The 27277-nt window shown below is 36.5% G+C and overlaps 2 protein-coding genes across 4 annotated transcripts in view; one reads left to right on the top strand and one right to left on the bottom strand.

The window, feature by feature from the left end:
* Positions 1 to 27277, top strand: part of LOC148758918 (uncharacterized) — a 933397-nt gene that overhangs the window by 888080 nt on the left and 18040 nt on the right. The window lies entirely within an intron of this gene.
* LRRTM4 (leucine rich repeat transmembrane neuronal 4) overlaps positions 7644 to 27277 on the bottom strand; it is a 712063-nt gene continuing 692429 nt past the window's right edge. For all 3 annotated transcript variants that reach the window (XM_019749834.3, XM_074332241.2, XM_019749833.3), the window contains one exon: positions 7644 to 8890. In XM_019749834.3, coding sequence (XP_019605393.1) covers positions 8669 to 8890 — 222 coding nt within the window. In that variant the 3' untranslated portion in view covers positions 7644 to 8668. The remainder of the gene's footprint in view (positions 8891 to 27277) is intronic.

The following is a 27277-nucleotide window of genomic DNA, read 5'->3' as shown; positions in this document are numbered from 1 at the left end:
GTTCTTTCATTATTGCCATTAAGGTATTCTTTCTTTCTTCCTTCCTTCCTTCCTTCCTTCCTTCCTTCCTTCCTTCCTTCCTTCCTTCCTTCCTTCCTTCCTTCCTTTCTTTTTAAAGATTTTTATTAAAATATAGCTAACATACAATATTATTAGTTTCAGGTGTACATCAGAATTATTCAACATTTATATACCTAAAGAAGTGATCACCATGATAAGTCCAGCAGCCATCTGACACTGTACCATGTTATCACAATGTTATTGACTATATTTCCTATGCTGTACATTACATCCCCTTGACTACTTTGTTTTACACCTGGAAATTTGAACCTCTTATTCCCCTTCACCTCCCCCTACCTGTTTAAAATTTTCAATGATAGTTGACATTCAATATTTTTTAATATTAATTTTAGGTGTACAGCATAGTGACTAGATATTTATACAATTTAAGAAGCAACCCTCCTGACTAGTCTAGTACCCACTTGGCACTATACATAGTTATTAATATTACCATATCATTGACTCTATTCCCCATGCTTTACTTTATATCCCCATGATTATTTTGTAACTACCAATTTGTACTTCTCAATCCCTTCACCTTTTTCACCCTGCCTCCCAACACCCCTCCCATCTATCACCGCGATAAATTAGTACCCATCTGACACTATGCATAGCTATCACAGTGTTACAATTTGTGCTTCTTAACTCCTTATCTTTTTTCGCCCAGCCCCCAAACCCCCTGTTATCTGCCAACCATTAAAATGTTTTCTGTATCTATGAGTTTGTTTCTGTTTTGTTTGTTTATTTTGTTCTTTAGATTCCACATATAAGCAAAATCACATTGCATCTGTCTTTCTCTGTCTGACACATTCCACTCAGCACAATACCCTCCAGGTCCATCCATGCCACCACAGATGGCAAGAACCCATTCCCTTCCATGGCCAAGCAATATTTCATTGTATATATATTCCACCTCCTCTTTATCTATTCATTCAAGAGCGGACACCCAAGCAGCCTCCAAATCTTGGTCGTTGTAAACAATGCTGCAATGAATATATGGAAGCACATGTCCCTTTGAAGTAACATTTTGGGTTTCTTTGGATAAATACCCAGAAGTGGAATTACTGGATTCTTCTTTGTTTCTTGTTATAACCTTCGTTTTAAAGTCTGTTTTGTCTGGTATAAGTACTACTACCCCAGCTTCTTCTTTTTTCATTTTCAATTTTATGAAATATCTTTCTCCGTCCTTTACTTTCAGTCTCTGTATCTTTTGATCTGAAGTGAGTCTCTTGTAGACAGCATACTGTATTTTGCCATGTATAATGTGCACTTTTTTGCCCAAATTTATGAGGTACAAATAAGGATGTGCATTATGCTTGGGTAGTACTAATTCTATATCTATATAAATGTTTTAAATTCTTTTATTGATGCTTATGAGTCAAAAGTGTAACTCTAGAAATCAATAACAATATCCATATACAAAAATAATACCCTGGAATACGATAATCCATTTTGTTGAACTTAAAATGAACTTGCAATGATGAAGAGTTCTTGGCCTCCTATAATATGTAAATATTGTATATGTGTTACCACTACATAAAATTTCTTGTACCTTGTATCTGTTCTTGTGTTTTGTAATTATTTGTTACATAAAATTTCTTATGCCACAATATGTTTAAAAGTAAATGCTAACATTCCTTTATAATACAAAAAACAAGTGCCTAAATATAAACAAACAAAAATTTGAATTAAAAAATTAAAACAAAAGATTTTTTTTTTCCCTTGAAAGTTCCCTGAAAGGGCCAAAAATGTGGATATGCATTATACATGGGAGTGCATTATACACAACAAAATATGGTATATATGAGTCTTGTTTTCTTATCCATTCAGCTATCCTATCTTGATTTGAGCATTTAATCTGTTTATATTTAAAGTGATTATTGATAGGTACATAGTTATTGCCATTTTATTATTCATATTTTTTATCTTCTTTTGTTTGTTTGTTTTCCTCTTTTTCTTCTTAAAGAAGTCCCTCTAACATTCCTTGTAATACTGATTTGGTGGTGATGAACTCCTTTAGTTTTTTCTTGTCTGAGAAGATCTTTATTTGTCCTTTGATTTTAAATGATAGCCTTACTGGGTAGTCTTGGTTGTAGATCCTTACTTTTTAACATTTTGAATATTTTCTGCCAATCCCTTCTGGCCTGCAATTTGCAGAGAAATCAGTCTTGTAGGAGCTCCCATGTAGGTAACTAACTACTTCTCTCTTGCTGCTTTTAAGATTTTTTTCTTTGTCTTTAATGCTTGGTATTTCAATTATGATGTGTCTTAGTGTAGGGTAGCTTTCTTAATGCATACAAAATCTGAGCTCATGTCTGAACTCATTTTTATGCATTTTTTAAATTCTTATATCATTTTTGAAAACAAACAATATGGGTATAAGAAGTCCAAAATCTATTCTAATACTATAATCAATTTCCTGGGTCTTGTAAGGAAATGACAGGATGAGCTAAGGTCCATGTTTGGTCTTCACATCTGTCCTTCCCACTAGCTTTTTTATTACCTATCTGAGGGGAAACTATAGCCCAGAAAACACAGATGAATAAATGACATCACCTGAAGCCAGTGACTGATCAGGGATTTGTCAACTCAGATAATAAAGGCTATCCATATTTCTGTGTGCCCTTTGGTGATTTGTTATGATTTTGCAATACCTTATGCAGTAGAAACAATGGGCCTAATCTCCCCCAAGTGAAAAAAAATGTCATATTTGGAGACATGTATTTTCCATTCTTGATATCAGGTTATTATCATTTTAATTATTCACTCTCATTTAATCCAGATAAATTCGACATTTGCTTTGCTATTAGAGAGATTAAAATATATTGAATCCTTGCTTTAAAAAAAGCCTTTATGTATCTCAGAGGTAAACATTTGTAAATATACTAGAGGTATGTCATTTGTAAATATGGAAATAGTTATTTGCAAAGGTAGGTGTTGTTTTTGATTGTTAAATGAAGAGCATTCTTTAAATCAACATTTTCCAAGTGAATTCTATAGAACGTTACTTCTGCAGGATATTGTTAAGTAGTAAATTGAGGAATCGTATTATGTTTGAACATATTTACAAAACACAGGGTTAAACAAAGTTGAATCCGTTCCTTGACTACAATATTGCTGATATCCTTTAAATGTTAAAGTGCCTCATGAATTTCCAAAGGGGGTATGCAACATTTTACAATCCTAATGATCATAGAAACTTCTTTTGTTGTTGTTATGGTTGGTGTTTATTTTTTGCTCTTTTTCTTTCACAAAAAGCATCTTCTGTTAGTGTTATGAAGCACATTTTAAAAAATATTCTTTACATAAAGTCATGAGCCTCTCATGTTGCATGATTGTCTTGAATCTATTTTTCTATTTGTCTTGAATCAATTCTTATTTTAAAGCTTTATTTAACATTGAATCATAAGTCAATGTAAAATACAAACTTTGAAGCCCCATGTGGAGTCATCAACCTACGGGGGATATAAATAGCTATGTTCTATGGCAATGGTTCTCAAAATGTGGTCCACGTACCGGCAGCATCAGCATCACCTGGTGACTTATTAGAAATGAACACTTGCAGACACCACCCCAGACCTATTGCATCAGACATGCTAGGGTTGGTCCCCACAGATATGTTTTAAAAAGTCTTTTAGGTAAGGGTCATTCATGCTAACATTTGAGAGCCTAAAAACCTAACCACTGATCTTGTGTCTTAGAATCAGAATAGAAACTCAGATCTCACTGTTTGGAATGGGCACTTTTTTGAAACTGGATTGTATTCCTGGAATAATGCGAGCTCAACAATAGAGGATGGGGCGTTGAGTAGCTAGCTAGTAGAGCAACATCTCAAGAGAATAGAGCTCCTGTACAAAAAGTACTACAATTGGAAGCAAGGCTGGTCTAGCACACTGGGTATTTGAGGAACAGAGAGTCATTTAGAGATAAGCACAGTATGTTTAGTAACAAGTGACTGGTCTTCATGAGCAGAAATCCGGTCCCTGGTAATATGCACAAGAGTAAGATGGTGTTTAGCTTTGGAGGAACCAGGATCCTAGAGATGTATTGAGGCAGGAAGAACTCAGATCTCCAGGGAACAAAACAGGAGGCAGTTACAGAATTTTGTTATTGGAACCGTGCTGACGCATGTCTCTACAGGTGTGCACTTGAACTGAGAGAAATTAAAATGTAGTTTCAGTGATTGTTAACCTGAGTTCCTGAACTTGGACTGGTTGTGCTCTTCTGAATGAAAGGCAATTAAAGGTTATACAACATGGGGTATGGCAAGTATGTCCCCATGAGAGGTCATGAGGCTTCAGAAATTAGAAAGGTACAGTGATAAGGAGCATGACAAGGACCCAGACAGGTTATTGCCACAAGAGCCCTGGATTCCTCAGTTAAATAATCAATTACCAGCACAGTGTGGCTGTTGTGGGTCTGTAGAGCAGAATGAATCTGCTTCTCTTAACTGATTGATTATCTGTAATGTTATAATAGCTTCACCCAGTGAATGATCCTGCTTTCAATTCTTCATTGAACAGGGATGTATGCTGTGGATTGCATAACTTTCAATATTCTGGTTGCTGTTCTTGTAGATGTCCCCTTAGAAGTGTGACACTGATACTGAATTCCAGGTGTGGTTTGACCAGTAAAGCTTAGTTTCAAACAATAACATTCCTTAGTTTGGACATTTCTACAATTGGTTTTCTTTGGTGATCTTGTTATACTATTGAGTGATGATAAGTGGCCAACCGAAATTCTCAAATTCAATTCACACGTATTGATTGGTCATGAAATGCAAAGGTTTACAGATTGAGCTATTACATTTCCTCTCCTTTCTCTGTTTCACCACATGGGTCACTTTGTAGTGTAGATTGGCTGTATTTGCACTCAAGCTACTGATATAAGTGTGGAATGAAGGCTAATAATAGATGCCAGGGGCATCCTCCTAGAGCCCTCTTTCCCCTCACACTGTCTTATTATTGAGTAAAATTATTTGAAGTATTATAACTTAGTCTACTTTTGATTTTAAAAAGTACTTGGGTTTTTGGCATTCTGCAAGTGATGACATTTATATCCTTAATCTCAAAATATCATGCATGAAATATTGTAAATAGAGCTAAAACAAGATGAAAATTTAAACCAGTTACATTTATACATGTATCAATCAAGCCTCTGATTTTAGATATTTCCTTATTGCATGATACAGTAAGTAAAGGAAAACTCAGCATTACTAATAATATTTATGAAAAAAAAATCAGAATGTTTGAATATTTGAATGTTCCAATCTGCACGTTTCACATTCACAATTCCTTTTAGGCATAATTTAAATATCCTTGCTCTATAAATACTCCATGATACTCCCCAACCCACATAGCCTTCAGAGACTCAATACAAATTATAGCATAAAATCAAATTACTAATTAGGATAGTCTTTAAATGAACCACAATGGTTTTTTTGTTGTTGTTGTTTTTTGTGTTTTTTTTTGTTTGTTTTGTTTTTTTGCGAGGGCTCATTAACATTTCAATGTAAAAAGTAAGGAGAATCAAAATAATTCCTGACTTTTAGAAGACAGTGAAAAACCTTTATCTTAGACCCAGAATAAACGAAACTTCAAAATGCCTGTAGAGGTGTGATATATTCCTTCCTCTGAACACAAATAAGATATCTTGTATGCCATTTGCCCACTGGATGACACATTCTAATAAAGTCACAATTCAAAATTACACTTTTTCATGTTGAGGAACAAGGGGTTCCCTGGGGCAATCAGTTCGCATAGCAAAAAGCACTTGAATCACCCCAAAATGGTGATGAAGTGACCTGCATAGACAAATTTGCTCCTATTGTTGAGGGCCCCAGACAATAAATAATTTAGCCTGAGTGGGGACTAACAGAAGTCTTGTATTCTCCTTGGTTATATCAGGCTGTCAGCATAGATATGATTGACTTTTGGGTGTAAGGGATCAACAATCCAATATTTGGTTCTTAAGTCCTCTTTGAAATACCACTATCTTTTTTTCAAGATGCTATTTTCTCTGAAAACCTACCTGACCCCTCACACAATATCAAGCCTGAATTTTCCAATTATGGGCTTTTCCAAGCCTACTGAAGCAATGGTATTTTGGGGGGTGTTGCTTGCCTATTTGTTTTTTTTGTGTGTGTTTTTTTTTTTGTTGTTGAATCATCAATACATTTCCAAAGCTCAGTGTAAGTCTGTTCTGGCATATGTAAATGATGTATTTTTAAAAGTTCTTTGAACATTTTTATATTCAAAGGGCATAGCATTTTTATAAAGCTACCTATTTTGCTAGCAGTTCCCTATGTTATGTTAGACCTGAGGCAACTATTGGCCAAATATGGCAATTTTAAATAACATGACAAATGTTATCGATTTAGGACTCTTTTGCTTATGAGAAACAGAAATAAACAGAGTAAATAGTTGATGTAAGCCAACTTTGATCAAGCTTTTTCAGGTTTGGCTTCTAGTATATCACCTCAGGCAGGGGTGGGGTGGGATACGTGGGTGATGTTGCATAGATGAAGATGGAAAGGGTTAAGAGCATCCTTGTAATTTGGGCAGACACTCCAAAATGTTCTGCTACAACTCAATTAAATGATTCTTAAAAGAAAAATCGCAATGCCGAGAAATTGTCTTTAACTTTTAAATTCATAGTCAATTCATTCTACCTAAATGGTTAGGACACATACCCAGATATAAAGTAATCCAGATTATAAAAGTTAATAGGAAATTTAGCAGAGTTTGACAGCAATCGCCTTATGTTACAATGTAAAAAACTCTCTTTGATAGAATCTTCTTTAATACGACATATTTTTAATCAATTAAGATAGAATTTAATTTCAAGTATAATTTAAAATAGTTGTACAACAGAATGACTTTGAGAAAAATAAACATGTTCAGTTTTCTATGCTGCTTTAATTTGATGCAAAAGTATTCACTAGGCTCTTTTATTACTATTTCAGTAGAATTTGGAATTAAATGGAGGATAGCTATGAACTCAGTTCTTCAGAAAATCTACTAACACCGACATATATTAGCACCTTTCAGAATGCAAAACCTGACCTAACAAAGGATGACATAATTTTATAATTTCATGTTTTAAAACTAGAACCAGGCAAATCAGACCAGGGGCTAGATTAGGATAATGTTCATAATGAATCAGAGAATTGCTGAGGTACTGCATCACAGCACTGAGAAAGTCAAGTGAAAATGGCTCAACTGATGTGTGCACAGTTACCTCTTTGTTAAAAAAAAATTGATAATGACTATGGTTGTTTCAGATAGTAATCAAGTTCCACACAGTTCTTTTTCTTCGAGGAGGTTGTACTACCTCTAACCCTTCCATGAATACTTACTTTCTTACTCCTATTGTTATATAATTTTGAATTACATCCTATGTCTTAAAAAAGGATTGCGAAACGACTTACTGCATGAGCCATGTCTCGTACTTCTTTTCTACACCTTGTAGAGACTCCCTACCTGCACACACAGAAGGCACTGGATGGACACCAACTGATTCTTCTTGAATTGCCCTGATGCAGGCCAGAAGGATTTCACAACATAGAGATAAAGCACTCAATATTAGGTGGGCTGTGGTTTACCAACCACAAAATAATATATTTATTTTTTTCTCACATTTTTTCTTTTATTGACAAAAATTACACAAAAGCTAAACGATAATTTAAAAAGCAATGTTACACATAATCTTGTGTTTAGAAATTTGTCAGCTTGGCAGTTTCCTTCACTGACCACATGACCACAGTTCTTCATATACCCCTAGTCCAAATGAGAGTGTTTCTGCTGGTCATTTCAATTGGAGGTCTTTACAGGTCCCCTTTCAGGCTTCTTACACAGTGAGAATGTAATGCGAGGACGATCAATAGGAACAAAAATCAAAATTCCTCATGTTGTGTACACTGTGTGTCTGGAAGGATCATTCATCCAGATTCTATTGGATTTTCATTCCAGTAATTCTGTTGAACGTTGTTTCTTTGTGGTCTGTGGTAAAGCAAATTTTCTTTTGGTACAACATAAACTCCAATGCCCATGTTTAGAACTGGAAACAGAATCACTTGAACAGGAAAAAAAAAATAGAAATAAAACAAACCAAACAAGAACAAACAGCATTTTTAAGGGAAAAATGAAATAAAGCAATTGAAATAAAGTCTGAAAATTACACACACCTAACAAGGAAAACTGTATTGTTTCCCCAACTTCCCACCCACCCCAGGTTTTTCCCGCCCTCTGGTTCTCCAGCCCAATGACCATGCAGTGTAGAAAAAGCAAATATACAAACAAACCTATGTATAGCTAGGGTGAAATCTATTTTTATAAGAACTCGACACTTTTACTATTTACATCCAGGAGCATTTTTGTTTCTTTGTTGTATGCTTTAAAGCAAAGAAAGGTCTGTATTTCTCCCGGTTATGCTGCTGCAGGTACATCTGCCCTCTTTAAGCGGATGTTTTTCCCTTCCTCTATGTCATAAATGCTTTAGTAGGAACGATGAACCCGCTTGACTGCACGATTTTGGACACCCAGTCTCCTTTAAGATGAAGGCCCTCCCTCCCCCCACGTTGAGTCCCAGATGAAGAGCTGTTTCTACGTTAGTTTGTTAATCTCTCCAGGTAAATGGCCGGTGCTGCGGACCTGGCAATGGTGGCGATGAAACTGTGGTCGCGTCCGAGCTCCAGGCTAGGGGTTTCGTCCTGCTCCAGGGACACTGCTTCATAGCCCTTGTTGATGTGGAGTGGCTGGTGAGCCTGGCAGTATCCGATCACCGGCTGGTCGTAGCTGTAATATGGCAAGGGCTTCACGTGGTGTGGGATCTGGGTGTGATAAAGAGAAGGACTGATTATAAAAATGCTTTGGAAAGAAGAAGATGACACTTACAGGATTGTATTTTTTCCCTTTTATGCTGTTTTCAGTCAACTGCTGATTCAATTATTAATAAGAGTTTTACAGAATAATGATTGTTAGTATTTAACTGATAGTTTTATGTATATAAAATATACATATATATAATTTTATATACAAAGTTTACATATTATATACTTTGTATATAAAATCATAAAGATTTTTTTCATTAAATCATATATTTTTCAATGCTTGTTCTATCTATCTATCTATCATCTATTTAGCTATCTATCTGTCTATCATAATGGAGAGTTATAAAAAAACTTAAATTCCCATCAATAGGGACATTTAAAGTGTACGATGTGCATTCATAAGTTTGAAAGCAGATAATACAAAGATTGGGGAGTAGTAATCTGTTGTTATATGGCAAGATACGATATTAAGTGAAAAGGTTAAGGTGCAAGAATATATGGTATGATCTGTTTTGTGTAAAAACAAGTGTAAACATACAGAGTTTCTTACTTTAAAAGAAAACATGTTTACATACAAATGGAATCTTTATGGGTATACATAACTTTCATTTAAAATTTTAAGAACAGTGGAGACATCATCAAAATGGTGACGTGAGGTGAGCCTCTGTAAATCTCCCCTGGAATTTACAACTAATTAAACAACTATAACTCTACAAAGGACTCCCTGCACAGCAGACAGGCAAGTTGAAGAGGTCCACTGCTGAATTCACCTAAAGGTGGGCCAGTTGCACGAGTGGCGAAGGAGGGAAGGGAGAAGTGCAGAGATGCAGCTGCATGGGCAAAGGACGCAGACCTAGCTCAGTGCTCTGAGCTCGCTGCATCCCGGAACTACCGCAGCTGTGGGAGAGGGAAGAACTCGGACTGCTATGGATCTGTTTATGGCGCATAGGGCTGAGGGGACAGCATATAACACAGCTGAACCCAGCGCTTACAGCAGAGACCTTGGAGAAAAGACTGAGGGAAGAAGGCTGAAAACGGTGATTTAAGCCCTCACTGCCGAGCAGAGAACAGAAGCCTTAGGTACTGAGATGAGCCACCCCCTCCCGACCCTCCCAGAGCTCACCCCGCCCCCACCTGCCCGATGCTAGAAATGGAACAGTAGCAGTGTCAGATCAAAAGAACAGAATATTTGCTGTTCTGAGAACTGTGGACTGCAGACACAGATTCGCAGCCCAACTAGTTCTGGCAAAGGGGAGGGAGCTGTGGAAACAGGACCGGCTGTGGTGGTGGTCGCTGCCATTGCTCTGGGCCACCTCTCACAACTCACCCTGCCCCTGGCCTCTCCTATCTGGGCGGATCCCTGCAGGAGTAAACAGAACTTCTGAAACATACGGTCTCTGAATCTGGTGCATGAAGAGCTTTGGAACTTCAAAAGCTCCCCGCATACCCACACGGACACTGCACCCTGTAACCCAGGTGAACTATTAGCAGAGGAGAAGCCCATCTCCCAGGGAATACCCCCATTGGGTGAGAAGCTGGAATAGTGCAGAGAAAACATAGCACTACCATATGAGAGAGAAAAAAAAGGCTGCAGCCGGAGAGAAAACAAAACATTCTACCAACAAGTACTGGAAAACAAAAGAAAGACCTCGTCCTATCAACCTGTTGTAGAACCCACTCCTGTAGATGTCTAGGAAGAGAAATAATAAATCAGTAATTGCCATGAATAACCAAGGCAACAAGACAGCTCAGGAAGAAAGTGAAAAGTCTCCAGAAAAGGAACTTAAAGATATGGAAATATGTGACTTAAATGACAGAGAATTCAAGATTGCAGTTCTGAAAAAACTCAACGAGATGCAAAAACTACAGAAAGGCAGTTTAATGAACTCAGAAACACAAAAAACAACATGAGCATTTTACAAAAGAGATTGAAATTTTAAAAAAGAACCAAATAGAATTTCTGGAGATTAAGAACTCAATAGAAGAAATTAAGAATGAAATAACCAGCTTAGGTAGTAGAGTTGACCAGATGGAGGAAGGAATCAGTGACATCAAAGATAGAAACATGGAAATTACACAGATGGAAGAAGAACGAAACTTGAGACTTAAAAGAAATGACAGAACTCTACAAGAACTTTCTGACTCCATCAGAAAGAGCAATATAAGAATAATAGGCATAGCAGAAGGAGAAGAAAGAGAGAAGGGAACAGAGAATATATTCAAAGAAATTGTCGATGAGAACTTCCCAAACTTGTGGACAGAACTGGATCCTCGAATCCAAGAAGCAAATAGAACACCTAGTTACCTCAATCGCAACAGGCCTTATCCAAGGCACATTGTATTGAGGCTGTCTAAAATCAACGACAAAGAAAGAATCCTCAAGGCAGCCAGGGAAAAGAAGACGGTAACCTACAAAGAAAGCCCATTAGATTATCATCAGATTTTTCAGCAGAAACTCTACAAGCCAGGAGGGAGTGGAACCAAATATTCAAACTATTGAAAGAGAGAAATTATGAGCCAAGAATAATATATCCAGCAAAGATATCCTTTAGATATGAAGGAGGAATAAAGAACTTTCCAGACATACAGAAACTGAGGGAATTTTCTAATATATGACCTGCACTACAAGAAATACTAAAGGAAGCTATTCGAACACCATCAACAGGGACAATTTGTGGCAACCGAAACATAAAAAGGGGGAGAGTAAAGGCCTGAACCGGAATATGGGAATGCAGAAAGTAAGCGTGCTGAAGAAAATGGAATACTCTATATATCAAACTTTCTTTTACATAAAATTAAGGGTAAGCACTCAAAAAAAAAAAAAAAAAAAAAAAAAATCCAGAACTGAAATATATACTGTAATAAAAGAAACAGAGGGAAACATCATAGAATAGCACCACACAGAAATAATAGACAACAACAAAAAGGCAAAGAAACAATGGAGACACAGTCTTACCAGAAAACTAAAGACAGAATGACAGGAAATCCTCACATATCAATAATCACCTTAAATGTAAATGGACTGAACTCACCAATAAAAAGGCACAGAGTAGCAGATTGGATCCAAAAACTAAACCCAATCATATGCTGTCTCCAAGAGACATATCTCAGCTACAAGGACACGCATAGACTCAAAGTGAAAGGGTGGAAATTGACACTCCAAGCAGATGGTATGCAGAGAAAATCAGGTGTACCCATACTGATATCAGATGAAACAGACTTCAGGGTGAAAAAGGTAACAAGAGACAAAGATGGACATTTCATAATGGTAAAGGGGACTATACAACAAGAAGACATGACAGTCATCAATATTTATGCCCCCAATCATGCAGCACCGAAATATACCAAGTAACTACTAATAGAACTAAAGGGAGAAATTGACCAAAACACAATTATACTAGGGGACTTAAATACATCATTCACAGCTATGGATAGATCATCCAAACAGAAAATAAATAACAAAATAGTACCCCTAAATGACACATTAGATGAAATGGATATAATTGATATATATAGAGCACTTCATCCTAAAACATCAGACTATACCTTTTTGTTCTAGTGTAGATGGAACATTCTCAAGGATAGACCATATATTGGGACATAAAATCAGCCTCAGCAAATTTAAGAAGATTGAAATTATACCAAGCATATTCTCTGATTACAAGACTTTGAAATTGGATATCAACTGCAAAAAGAAAGCAGGAAAAAACACAAATACATGGAGATTAAACAACATACTTTTAAAGAACGACTGGGTCAAAGAAGAAATTAGAGGCGAGATCAAAAGATACATAGAAACAAATGACAACTAAAATACATCCTACCAAAATTTTTGGGATGCAGTGAAAGCAGTTTTAAGAGGGAAATTTATATCACTACAGGCTTATCTCAAGAAACAAGAAAAATCCCAAATAAATAACCTCATGTTACACCTTAAAGAACTAGAAAAAGAACAAATGAAACCCAAGGTCAGCACGAGAAAGGAAATAACAATAATCAGAGCAGAAATAAATGAAACGGAGAACAAAAAGACAATAGAAAAAAATTAATGTGACAAAGATTTGGTTCTTTGAAAAGATTAACAAAATTGACAAAACCTTGCCTAGACTCACTAAGATAAAGAGAAGACACTAATTAACAAAATCAGAAATGAAAAAGGGGAAGTTATCACGGACCCCACAGAAATACAAAGGATCATCCAAGAATACTCTAATGGACTATATGTCACCAAATTCAATAACCTACAAGAAATGGACAAATTCTTAGAAACATATAGCCTTCCTAGGCTGAACCATGAAGAACTGGAAAATCTAAACAGACCGATCACCAGTAACAAAATTGAATCAGTCATCCAAAACCTTCCCAAAAGCAAAAGTCCGGGACCAGATGGCTTCACTAGTGAATTCTACCAAACCTTCAAAGAGGATCTAATACCAATCCTGCTCAAACTCTTCCAAAAAATTGAAGAAGAGACTGTACTCCCTAACTCATTTTATGAGGCCAACATTACCCTGATACCAAAACCTGGTAAAGACAATACACAAAAAGAAAACTACAGACCAATATCTCTGATAAATACAAATGCAAAATCCTAAACAAAATTCAAGCAAATCGAATACAACAATGTATTAAAAAGATTATTCATCACGACCAAGTGGGGTTCATCCCCGGGGCACAAGGATGGTTTAACATACGCAAATACATCAATGTGATACATCACATAAACAAAATAAAGGACAAAATTCATGTGATTATATCAATTGATGCAGAAAAAGCATTTGACAAGATACAACATCCATTTACGATTAAAACAGTTAAAAAATAGGTATAGAAAGAAAATACCTTAACATAATAAATGCCATGTATGACAAGCCCTCAGCTAAGCTCATAATTAATGGTGCAAAACTGAAGCCCTTTGCTCTACTCTACGTTCAGGAACATGACAGGGCTGTCCCCTCTCACCTCTGCTTTTCAACATAGTGTTGGAAGTCCTTGCCAGAGCAATCAGGCAAGAGAAAGAAATAAAAGGCATCCAAATTGGGAATTAAGAAGTTAAATTATCACTCTTTGGAGATGACACAATGTTATATATAGAAAACCCTAAAGACTCCACCAAAAAGCTATTAAAAACAATCAACGAATACAGTAAAGTTGCTGGCTACAAAATCAACATTAAAAAGTCCATTTCATTCCTATATACTATCAATGATTTCTCAGAAAAAGAAATACAAAAAAACAGTTCCTTTTGCCATTGCAGCAGAAAGACTAAAATACCTAGGAACAAACTTAACCAAGGATGTGAAAGACCTATATGCTGAAAACTATAAGACATTTTTGAAAGAAATTGAAGAAGACACAAAGAAATGGAAAGACATTCCGTGCTCATGGATCGGAAGAATGAACATAGTTAAAATGGCCATATTACCCAAAGCAATATACAGATTTAATGCAATCCCCATCAAAATCCCAATGGCATTTTTTAAAGAAATAGAACAAAGAATCATCAGACTTGTTTGGAAGCACAAAAGACTCCGAATAGCCAAAGCAATCCTAAGAAAAAGAACAATACTGGAGGTGTCACACTCCCTGACTTTAGCTTGTACTACAGGCCTACAATAATCAAGACAGCATGGTATTGGCAGAAAAACAGACACATAGACCAATGGAATAGAATTGAGAACCCAGAAATAAAACCACATAAATATGGACAGATAATTTTTGACAAAGAAGCTAAAAACATACAATGGAGGAAAGACAGCCTCTTCAGTAAATGGTGCTGGGAGAATTGGATAGCCACGTGCAAAAGAATGAAACTTGACTGCTATTTGTCACCATGTACCAAAGTTAATTCAAAATGGATCAAAGACTTAAGCATAAGATCTGACACAATAAACTGCATAGAAAAAAAAAATTAGGTACTAAACTTATGGACCTTGGGTTCAAAGAGCATTATATGAATTTGACTCCAAAGGCAAGGGAAGTAAAAGCTAAAATAAACGAATGGGACTATATGAAACTTAAAAGCTTCTGCACAGCAAAAGAAACCATCAAAAAAATACAGAGGCAACCAACTGAATGGGAGATTTTTGCAAACAGTGCCTCAAATGAGGGGTAATATCCAAAATATACAGGGAACTCATGCAACTCAACAACAAAAAAACAAACCAAATTGAAAAATGGGCAGATTACCTGAAGAGACATTTCTCCAAAGAGGACATACAAATGGCAAAAAGACATATGAAAAAATGCTCAACATCACTTATCATCAGAGAAATGTAAATAAAAACCACAATGAGATACTACCTCACCCCAGTCAGAATGGCTATCATCAACAAGACAAATAGTAACAAATGTTGGAGAGGCTGTGGAGAAAAAGGAACCCTCATACACTATTGGTGGGAATGCAGACTGGTGCAGCCGTTATGGAAGGCAGTGTGGAGGTTCCTCAAAAAATTACGAATAGAATTACCATATGACCCAACAATCCCTCTCCTGGGTATCTACCCAAAAAATCTGAAAACATTTATACATAAAGACACATGTGCTCCAATGTTCATTGCAGCTTTGTTTACGGTGGCCAAGACATGGAAACAACCAAAATGTCCTTCGATAGATGAATGGATAAAGAAGTTGTGGTATATATACACAATGGAATACTATTCGGCGGTAAGAAAAGATGAAATAGGAACATTTGTGGCAACATGGATGGATCTTGAGAGTATAATGCTAAGCGAAATAAGTCAGACAGAAAAAGCAGAGAACCATGTGATTTCACTGATATGTGGTATATAAACCAAAAACAACAAAAGAACAAGACAAACAAATGAGAAACAAAAACTCATAGACACAGACAATAATTTAGTGGTTACCAGAGGGTAAGGGAGGTGGGGGGTGAGAGATGAGGGTAAGGGGGATCAAATATATGGTGATGGAAGGAGAACTGACTCTGGGTGGTGAACACACAATGGGATTTATAGATGATGCAATACAGAATTGTACACCTCGAATCTATGTAATTTTACTAACAATTGTCACCCCAATAAATTAAAAATAATTTAAGAACAAATCATAATTTCCCATAGATTATTTCTATCAATTCTATATAATCTAGACAAAAGAATTCTAGAATCATGAAACTGGGTACATTTTTGTGGTCATAATATGTAATGCTATTGATTTCAAGTAAAAAGCCAAATATGTGTCTAATTTTAGAGTAACAGTCCTGAATAATGGTCTACAGAAATCCCTTTAATAGGAAAAGCCGAAAATATTAAAATTATAGTATGTTTGTCTCACTTTGCAGCTTTTAATCACAAATTTCTGATAAAGAAACATATGCCCTAAGCTTAGAAATAGGAAAATTATGATGATTGCTTCATTCTTGATATCATGCTAGAGCATTTCTCATAACCCACTAGATCCAGTCTGACACTCTTGATTAGCAGTCCTCAGACGATAAAATTGCAAACACTTCACTTCCCTGTAAGGTTAGCGGTTGTGGCAGTTTAAACTATTGTCCCTAGGTTCCAACCACTCTTTTCTAGTTGGCTTTATGATGTTGGGCTGGGGTGTGCAAATTATAATTCTGCTTGACCTGCCACTCTCTCTTTGCTAGTGGGGACCACTGAGGGGAGATGGGAAGAGACAGAGGGAATTGCTACCGTGGTGGGTTTCCTCTCTGCTTCTTCCTCTCCAGGGAGTTATCTCAATAGCGCTTCATTCTGGCTGTAGCAGTATCTTCCAATAATAACAGGTGATTCCAGTTTGTAATCTTTCCGATATTTGGAGTGTTTCCAAAATTTGATTCCATTCTGTCCCCCTCAGAGACTCAAGCACCAGGAAATTCTGAGGTTCATCTCCACAAAGCTCCTCCTCCAAGCTTTTGATTTTAACGATTCCAATACCTTTATTTAGTACCTTAGTCCTCCAGATGGTTGGGGTGGTAGTTTTTCCTGAAGTTGCTCTCTCTTATACTATGACGGCACTATCTTTTAGCCTTGCATGAACTTAACTAATAACTATATTTAGTTAGTATTGCTTTATATAAATATTTTGCTAAAATAACTGATAGGTCGTCTGTCTTCTGACAGGGCTATATCTGACTCTTTTTGTAGGTTAAACTTCAGGAATTGATAAATTGTTATAATTTGGTAGAGAAGTTAACCCTCAAAGGCCTTATAGCTTAATTGTTCTCTACTAAGTTAACCAGCCTTATATTTAACTTACAAACTTATTTTCAGAATCCATTCTTCATATATAGATCCCTGAAATAGTCTTCAAACTCAATCTTGTGTTTTCTTCCTGGTATCCTCATTAATATGTTAAATAAAGTTTTGACACAAATTCACTATCTGTATGAGAATTAAATTTTAACACTTCTATACTTATTAAGATAAAAGTCACCTCCTCACATTTTTTAAGGTATAGATTAAAGCAGTATTTTCTACAGCGGATTACAACTCATTAGCAGGTTATAAAATTAATTTTAGTGAATCCAAATAGTCATGTTTAAAACTAAATTAACTAAAATAGAAAGTATTTGAGTATATCATATAAGGAAATTGTTTCATAAAAATTTTGTTTCAAGTTTGTGTGTGTGCATATAAGAGTGTGTCTACTGAGTCACATTCTGATTTTTTTTTTAAAAAAACTAGGAATTACAGTATAAGATGCTTTCAAAAAGTAATCAAAGCACATATTCAAATTACCATTTATTTTAATGTGATCAGCAGTCGCCTAGATTCCCATCTTGCTTTTATGATTCTCTTTTTTCTTAATTTATATAATTCACTGCTTTTCTCAATGAATGAGAAAATTAAACAAATATATATCACTTTGTGTTTAAGAAAAGTCACACTAACTTCTAATGGAACTCAAACACTATCTTCAGCAAGTCGTGAAGAAATCATAAAAAAAGAGATAATTTCTCATCAAACAAAATGTTGATATAACCTTGCATATACAATTCTGTTCTCAAAAGAATCTGAAAAAAAAAAAAGCATCATAGGTCAAAGCTGTGATTGATGCAGAGTTGTTTTAGACCTTAGACATTAATTTCTGTGCTGACAGTGAGACCAAAGTGTTAATTATAAGGCAACATGGATGAATTACTAGACACTAAATATTAAGTTAGGTTTACCCCAAATCTATATATTTTTTCCCTTACTCATATAGACTGCTACCTATAAATCAATATAGGTCCAGGCACAAAATGTTTGTCTGCAAGTTCTATTTTAAGAAACCTTAGGATTTTGCATTGTGTCAAATAGGTAGACATATCTGTGATTGGTGTCATGAGTCACCAAAACTCTGAAAAAGCATAGAAATGAAACTGCTTTGTCCTGACATTTCAGCAGGAAGAATTTTATGAAGAAGACCTTCCTACGAGTTACATAGTCCACTCTTACTTGTTTTTCGTAAATAGGTGGAAAAGTATAACTCAAAAACAAAAAAATCACCAAATTATTTCCATCGACAACATCATTCACTGACAACAACATCTGTTGCACACTTTCATTTAAAAGAATGAGTCATTTTCTTTAAATTAGCCAAATAATGAAAAAGGTCAAAATAAACATTAAACATGGGTCATGGTTTTGCCCACTCTCTTGTAGTACCGTGCATAATCTTACACCAGTCATTGCAATGAGCAGATAATTGAATCTACAAACATATATGAATAGCAAATACAAGAATAACATGGGGTCTTACAGACCCTTATGGAAAACCAGGTTAATCACAGATAAAAACCAGTATCTCATTCAGGAGCACGACTGAATTGTCAATGTAAACTAAAGTCCTTAAAGTTGAACTATAATGAGAATGAACAGTTTCATATCTAAGAAACCATGGTATTTGTCTTCAAATTAAGTCAATTCAAATGTCAAAGGACCTGTGTTAACAACAGAACTTTAGGTTTATATATTGTATCATCTCTGAACTCAGGAAATTTGTTTCGCTATTACAGCTGGACTAGTTTATTTTTTCTTCAATGACCAAGGGCTCCTGCTATTTTCTCCTTGCTATTACAGTTGGATTACTTTATTTTTTTCTTCAATGATTAAGGGCTCCTGCATTTGAGATGGCCTTAGAACCTCTAGCAGGAAAAAGAAAACAAACAAACAAACAAACAAAATGAACAACAACAACAAAAACATTGTAAAGTTCCCTCCTGCATGACAGCTGAATAGCGAGAATTCAAAAGCCCAGTAAATTGGCAAGCTCTGAAAGCATATCTGAGATTTTTGCTCATTTACTCTTAAAATCTATTCTTCAATGCCCTGTGTAATCAACTGCCTGTCATTTCTGAGGACCTAAGAGACTGAGGTCTTGTACTTTATAGTAATAACATACAGTACATTAACCACCTGGGTCCCTGTGTGTATCATTGTTTCCTTTCCAGCAGTCAAAACAAAGTATCCTTAAGTTCTCCTTAATGTGTATTTGGTATTTTTGTAAATGTGTTCTTAGAGCTTTTGCAAATGGTCCCTGTGTTCCATCAGCTCTCTGATGGACTTCATTCTGCAGCACAGCACAATGCTGCTTAAAGATGGCCTCATTCACATGCTTGACTGCTCATTGATTGCGTTGGAAGCTGCACTTTATTTACAGATAATGGGTGTGATACATGGAATGAAAGAAACTCATTGGGGGGATATATTACACTGTACTGAAATTCTGTTGTTTGCTTCTCTCAAGAATATGAACAGTTTAACTCAAATTGAATAGAAACTTTTATAGAGACATATACATTTCTATAGAGGCATACTTCATAACTAAATCTGAGGTAGGTGACAATGGGAAGGAACCATTGTTATCACTAATTACAAAGTTAAAAAAAAGTCCCTTTAATTCTTCCGAGTTTCCTGTGAATCCTCTAAGAATGGGGATAATAATAACATTTCATTTACCTCTGTAAGCTTCAGAAACTGAAAGTACTCCCTGATTCTCAAGAAAGAAGGAATATATTGAAATGATATCTTCCCACTCTAGTTTACTCAACACTGACGGTCTTTCCAGGAAACATGCCCTGTCTTTTGTCTTATACTTTCCATTCAGAGAAATGCAAGGACATAAAGGGTCACAGAGTGGCTCATTATCTAAGGTTTTGGTACTATTTTGTGCACTCAGAAGCTTAGAAACGTTAGTGTATGTTCTGATTTTCTAGGAACCTCATTTACCCTTTACCTAGAATATGTCTGACTTCCAACATGCTGGAGGGAGTATAAAAGGACACACTCCTTTTAATTACAGTGGTTCATAGCATTCATGATTCAAAGAGGGAAGTCAGGGATAAAGAATATTTTTAAATCCTGGGAGGAAGGGCAAAGTTATAGAGAAATATGTGGAGCTTAAAAGTATGCATATTGATTAAAATCCCATAATTTTACTTCCATAATAATTATATTTAAATGAGAAATGTGTCTGCATAGTAAATGTGAGAGCAATGTGAAATAGACTCCTGATATATGTGATCATGAAAGGCTTTTGAAGTTCAGTTTTTTTTTTATGAGCATGAAATTCCAATATTGTTACCCTCTTTTCTCAAAGGTATTAGCATTAGTTATAAGTAGTTTGATAGCCTGATCATTCTAAAATTACCATGCACTATCATTAGTCTTATTTATTAACTTTTCATGAACATTGTTCACATTTCAATATGAGTTCTTTCAATTGAAGTCATAAAAAGTTGATTTTCAATTTCCTAAATGACATTTGGTCTCTAATTTTCAGAATTAAAGGATAGTGTCAGATGACTCAGACATTTAAAAAAATACCATCCTACAAATCCAGATGAGAAATTCAATATAGTTGAATTGCTTAATGAAGATGGACACATAGTTTATTGGAAATAAAATTGATTTAAAAAATGAAGGGCAACAACTAAATGAATATATAACTTAGCCTTTATTCTACTCACTGCATTATTAATAGGTGACAAGAATGCATAGGGAATAAGAAAATGTAAACAAGTTTGAATAAAGTTTTTTTACAAGAGTTTTGATTAAAATCGACAGGACCTCAAATCATTTATGTTAATTAGATAAAAGAGAGATTTAATTGACTCATAGACACAAGAAAGGATTTAACAGCAATACTGGGGAAGAACAAGGGTACCACTGGGTCTCAGGAACAACTGAAACCAGGAACACAAGTGCCACCAGGGTCCTCTCAATCAATCATGCCTGATAATCTCTGCAAGTTATTTTCATATGCTGACTACCAAACAATTTCCTCTACCTGATTTGACACATGACTGTGACAGCTCCAAAGTTTTACATGTTCCAGCTGTAGAGGATTGCACAAATGACCAGGATTCTTTCTCCTCTTATTAAGAAGTAGAGTCTATTTCTTCTTAACTTCAATACTGACTGACCTTGTAACTTTCTCTGGCCAATAGAACACAGTGGCAGCAACACTGCTTGGGTTCCAAGGCTTTTTGGACTCTGGCCAGTCTAGCTACCGCCACTGACCAAGCCCAGACTAGACCACTGGGGAATGGAAGACCTTGTGGAGCCACTGAGGCATTTTAGAATAGCCAGTGCCCCTTAGGGCCCACAGATGCTTATCACAGTTACATGAGCCCAGGATCAAAACCACCACCCAGCTGGCCCCAGAGGAGCAGAATAATACAGCGACTTCTCCTCATGGCATAAATTTGGCCTTCCTGAGTTTTGAATATCTGAAGGCATTTATAATATAAAAAAGAGACACAAGATAAGTAATGAATCAAAATCAATTTATCATATTACATTACTTAATCCCATTCTACAATGAAATACTCTCATTCTTTTTTTTCAATGCAGGCTTGCTTCTTAATGAGAAAACACCAATTATCTAAGCATTAGTTTTTGTTAATTAAAAAGTGAAACTTTCAATATCACATGACATTATCTATAAAACATTTATTATAAAGCTAATTTTGAAAAAGTACCTTGAACTCAAAAGTTAATAACTATTCTTCCATATGAAGATGGTAATTTGAGCCCTAATTACTACTTTTCCAATTCACCATTCAAATATACAAAGTTTCTTTTTTTAATAGAGTTGTTGTTTTTTGTTTGCTTGTTTTCCATCACCGAATAAAAAATCTTTTAGAAATCCCTACAAGATACTTTAGAAAGAAGAACAGATTAAAAGACAAGTTTATTAACATATAATTCAATGTAAATGGAGGAAAAGCTTGTTTGTGCTTGAGATATATTCTTTGCATAACTATGAAACCCCCACCAGCTTCGAGTGTCCAGAATTGCAGAGGGAAAAAGAAAATCAGTTTTGAACAATCCCCTGGCCATGAGTAAAATCAGGGAGAGTGACAGCAGTAGAGGAGGAGGAGAATAAGCCTCACTCCCATTGTGGGATACTAAATAAAGCGAGGGTGTGACAGAACCAGAAAACTACCTTCTATTTAAGAAAATGGTGAGTTCTTAAAATGACAAAAGTGAAACAAAACCTTTCTTCTTGCCACTTTATTTTTTGTTTTTCAGCTACGGTCACCAGTGGCTATATACTCTCTCTACCCCCAACCCCCACTATCATGTGTTTCACTAATTACACAAAACCTATATCTTTCAAAAAAGAAGCACGTGCAATCTCTGATATCCCAACACTTTATACAGACACCAGCACCTCCTTAAGTAGTAACTATAATAGAGAAGAATCTCCAGAAATAAGAAAGATACAAGAATGCAAGAGAAGATGGATGATAAGATGAGAAGATCTACCAAATAAGTAAAAACTGTGTTTGCCACGTCCCATGCATGATCACATTAAAATTACAACTAAATTATAGAACAATCAACTTCAAGAAACACCTGAAGACTAGCTGAACAGAACCCCTATAACTAAGGATATAAAGAAAAGGCCACATTGAGACAGGTATGAGGGGTAGAGATGTGAAATCGGATGACCCCAAACACACAGATAGTGCTTGAGCACCAGGAGGGACACCTCAGTGGCAGAGGTATCCACTGAAAAGTGAGGGGTCTCAGCCCCACACTGCACTCCCCATTCCAGGGATTCTCCTCCTGTGCCAGGAAGAGGAGCACCCATAACATTTGGCACTGAAAATCACTAAGAATTCCCTCTATCTGTCATAGTGAAATGGAAGGCAGCTGGAAACTCAGACATACTCTTAAAGGGCCTGCGTACAGATTCATTCTCTTGCAAGCACTCATTCTGAGCTCTAGCAATTAGGTTGCAAATTGAGAGGTGCCAGAGACACACAGAGAAAGTCTGAGTTGTGTCGCTGCAGGGTGAGGGCTAGAGGGATAGCCAGCATTATCCCTGCGCGAAGCTCACCTCACGAGTAACTTACAGGAGAGATCCAACTTTCCTGTGTTAAACCCACCCCCAAAGGGACAAATCTGAGACCCCATTGGTCTGGTAAAATCCAAGCATAAGCACAGACTTGGTGATGCCCTAGGTCCCTGCACCCCCAGCTAGTGCAGCATTGCCTGGGGCACTCTCAGTTCCCGGGCAGCTAGAGCTGCCCCACAAGCTACAGGAGGCTTGTATAACAGAAGATTATCCATGGTGGCCTGGGAAACCTTCATTGGTGGGCAGTCAGCTACAGCTCATGCTGCAGCCTTTCTTGGGCAGCTTTTGGATATCTGTATACCCAAGGAAAGCAGTAGCTGGCCATGGTTTTCTCAGGGTGTTTTGCAGAATGCCCACAGGCTCACCACTGGCCACACTCTGTGAGCCCTGGGACCCCCTCTCACCCAACTTGTGTGGCAACACTGGGGGCACCGTCAACAATGGTATCAACCAGCCCGGTCTATTCATCAGGAGGCTCTTTCAGCAGGTGAGCCTCACAGGCAGCTGGCAGGTAGCAACAGCCCTAGGGGAGCCCTGGGCCTTTAGCTAAGCTGTCCTAGGCCTGATAGTAGTAGCAGCTGGCCTCCGTTTACAGGTAGGCCACTCTCACATGCTTCCAGGTACATAATAGGCAGCAACCAATTGCATACAGCTTTGTAGCTACTACCAGGTAACACCAGGAATGTCATAGGCAAGGTTGAAATTGGCCTGCATGGGAGACCCTCACAAGAGGCACCAGGAACAACACACCCAGAGGTCGGCCTCAGACCACACCAAAACATTACTCAATTAGCCCCACAAGTGGCACACTCTAAGGGGTGCCTAGTCAGGTGAATCTCCCTCTGAAGGGTGAGCCCCCATACAGCAACTCATATGCTATAAGTGAAGTCAATCCTCATAGTTAGTCATCTTGAGAGTCAATTCTACCCACTGATACACCAAAAGAAACCAAGGCTCAGCTACAACAGAAGAATACATGTAAACACATGAGGGACACTCCTGGAACACACACACAGGTGATTAGGGAGACTGTACCACTGGACCACACAGGACACCTACAACATCAGGCTACCCAACAAAGACTGAGAGGCATAGAAGATCTACTTAATAAATAGAAGCAAACACAGAGAGGCATCCAGAATGAGGAAACAAAGAAACATGCCCCAAATGAAAAAATAGGAGAAAAGTCCAGAAAAAGAACTAAATGAAATGGAGGCAACCAACCTACCAGAGACAGAGTTTAAAACACTGGCTATAAGGATGTTTAAGGAACTTAGTGAGAACTTCAACAAAGAGATAATAAGCATAAAGAAAGCCATAGAAACCATAAAAAAGAACTAGTCAGAAATAAAGAACATGATAACCGAAATGAAGAGTATATTAGAAGGAATCAACAGCAGATTAGATGAAGCACGGTATCAAATCAGCAATTTACAAGACAAGGTAGCAGAAAACACCCAATTGGAACAACAAGAAGAAAAGAAAATAATAAAAAAAGGAAGATAGTCTAAGGGACTTGTGGGACAACAACAAGTGTAACGACATTTGTATCAGGAATGCCAGAAGGTGAAGAAAGGTAGCAAAGGATCAAGAACCTATTTGAACAAATAATGACTGAAAATTTCCCTAACCTGGTAAAGGAAATGGACACACAAGCCCAGAAAGTACAAAAAGTCCCAAACAAGAGGAACCCAAACAAGCCCACACCAAGACACATCATAATTAAAATGGCAAAGGTTAAAGCCAAAAAAAGAAAAAAAAAGAAAAATCCTAAAAGCAACAAGAGAAAGACAACTAGTTACTTACAAGGGAGCTCCCCCATAAGACTGTCAGCTGATTTTTCAACAGAAACTTTGCAGGCCAAATGGGAGTGGCAGGAAATATTTAAACCAATGAAAAGAAAGAGCTTACAACAAAGACTACTTTACTGCAAGTCTATCATTTAAAATTGAAAGACAGATAAAGACCTTCCCAGACAGGAAAAACCTCAAGGAATGCATTACCACCATGCCAGTATTTCAAGAAATGTTAGAGGGACTTCTTTAAGAAGAAGAGGGAAAACAAACAAAATAAAATAAAAAATATGAATAATAGAATGGCAGTTACTATGTACCTATAAATAATCACTTTAAATGTAAATAAATTAAATGCTCCAATCAAAAGACATAGGGTAGCTGAATGGATAAGAAAACAGGACTCAAACACATGTTATCACAAGAGATCCACTTCAGATTGAAAGACACGTAGACTGAAAATAAAGGGATGGAAAAAGATATTTCATGCAAATGGAAATGAAAAAAAGCTGGGATAGCAATCAACTGCATAAAGCTTTGTAGCTCCTACCAGGTAGCCCCAGACTGGTCACAGGCAAGGCTGTGATTGGCCTGCATGGGAGTCCCTCCTAAAAGGCACAGAAAACAACACATCCAGAGGTTAGCCTCAGATCACACTACAGCAGTACTCGATTAGCCCTACAAGTGGCACTCCCAAAGGGTGGTCTCAACAGGCACAATAGCCCACTGGGGTGAATCCCCTTCTGAGGGTGTCAGCCCCCACACAGCATCTCATATGCTGTACGTATAGCCAATCCTCACAGCCAGTCAGCCTGAGAGTCAGTTCTACCCACCAATACACCAAAAGCAGTCAAGGCTCAACAATAACAGGAGAATACACACAACACACAAAAGGGACACTCCTGGAACACATGCACAGATGATCAGAGAGCCTGCTCTACCGGACAATACAGGACACATACTATATAAGGCCACCCGGCAAAAACTGAGAGACATAGGAGATCTACCTAATACATAGAAGCAAACACAGAGAGGCAGCCACAATGAGGAAACAAATAAATATGCACCAAATAAAAGAACAAGAGAAACCTCCAGAAAAAGAACTAAATGAAATGGAGGCAACCAACCTACCAGAGTTGGGAAAATTGGACAGATACATGCAAAAAAATGAAACTGGACTGCCTTCTTAGTCCATATACAAGAATAAATTCAAAATGGATTAAATTCAAGATGGATCCGAAACCGTAAAACTCCTAGAAGAAAATATAGGAAATAAACTCTCTTTGTAATATTTTTACTGATATGGCTTCTTGGGCAAGGCAAACGAAAGAAAAAAAAATAAAATAAACAAATGGGACTACATCAAACTAAAATGTTTTTGCACAGCAAAGGAAACCATCAATAAAATAAAACTACAGCTTACTGAATGGGGGAAGATATTTGCCAATGATATATCTGATAAGGGGTTAATATCCAAAATTTATAATAAACTCATAAAACTCAACATTAAAAAGCCACACAATCCAATTAACAAATGGGCAGAGGACCAGAATAGACATTCCTCCAAGAGGACATACAGATGGCCAATAGACATATGAAAAGATGCTCAATGTCACTAATCATCAGAGAAATGCAAAGAAAAATTACAATGACATATCATCTCACACCTGTTAGAATGGTCATCTAATAATATTCTAATATGATTAGAATAATATTCTAATAAATGTACATTGTCAGATGGCTAACGGACTTCTTGGGGTATACTTTATGAGGTATATAAATGTCTAATCACTATGTTGTTTTGTACACCTGAAACCAATAAAAAAGAGAGAGAGAGAGAGATGATAAATCCAAAGGATTAGAGAAAAGGGCAAGATTTACTAAAATGAATAAAACTAGAAACAATTTAAAATGCATTCTCAATGATCTTCATCATCTAGACATTGCTTGGGTATATAATAGGTATTCACATGTTTGTTGAATGACAGAACAGTGACAATATTTCCCCCACTTTGTTTTGGAAAGTAAGTAAGCAATAAATGTAAAAAAAAAAAAAAATAACCTATTAATATTTGTTAAATACACTAATTTAATTTATTGAGCTTTGTTTTAGAAAAGTTTAAAGGAAAATAAGAAGATAAGGGGGTACACTGGTCACTCTCCCACTGGCTTTATGGGCTAAAGTGTGTACAGTACATCTAGCATGTAAAATGCACAATAGTAAACACACTTGATTTTGTCCTTTTCAACAAAACTGTTCGAACCATTTTAAACT

This window comes from Rhinolophus sinicus, chromosome 2 (genome assembly GCF_057876585.1).
Source record: "Rhinolophus sinicus isolate RSI-liver-muscle chromosome 2, RSI-T2T, whole genome shotgun sequence".
In the NCBI taxonomy this organism is placed as follows: Eukaryota; Metazoa; Chordata; class Mammalia; order Chiroptera; family Rhinolophidae; genus Rhinolophus; species Rhinolophus sinicus.
This window is presented reverse-complemented; position numbering and strand designations above follow the sequence as displayed.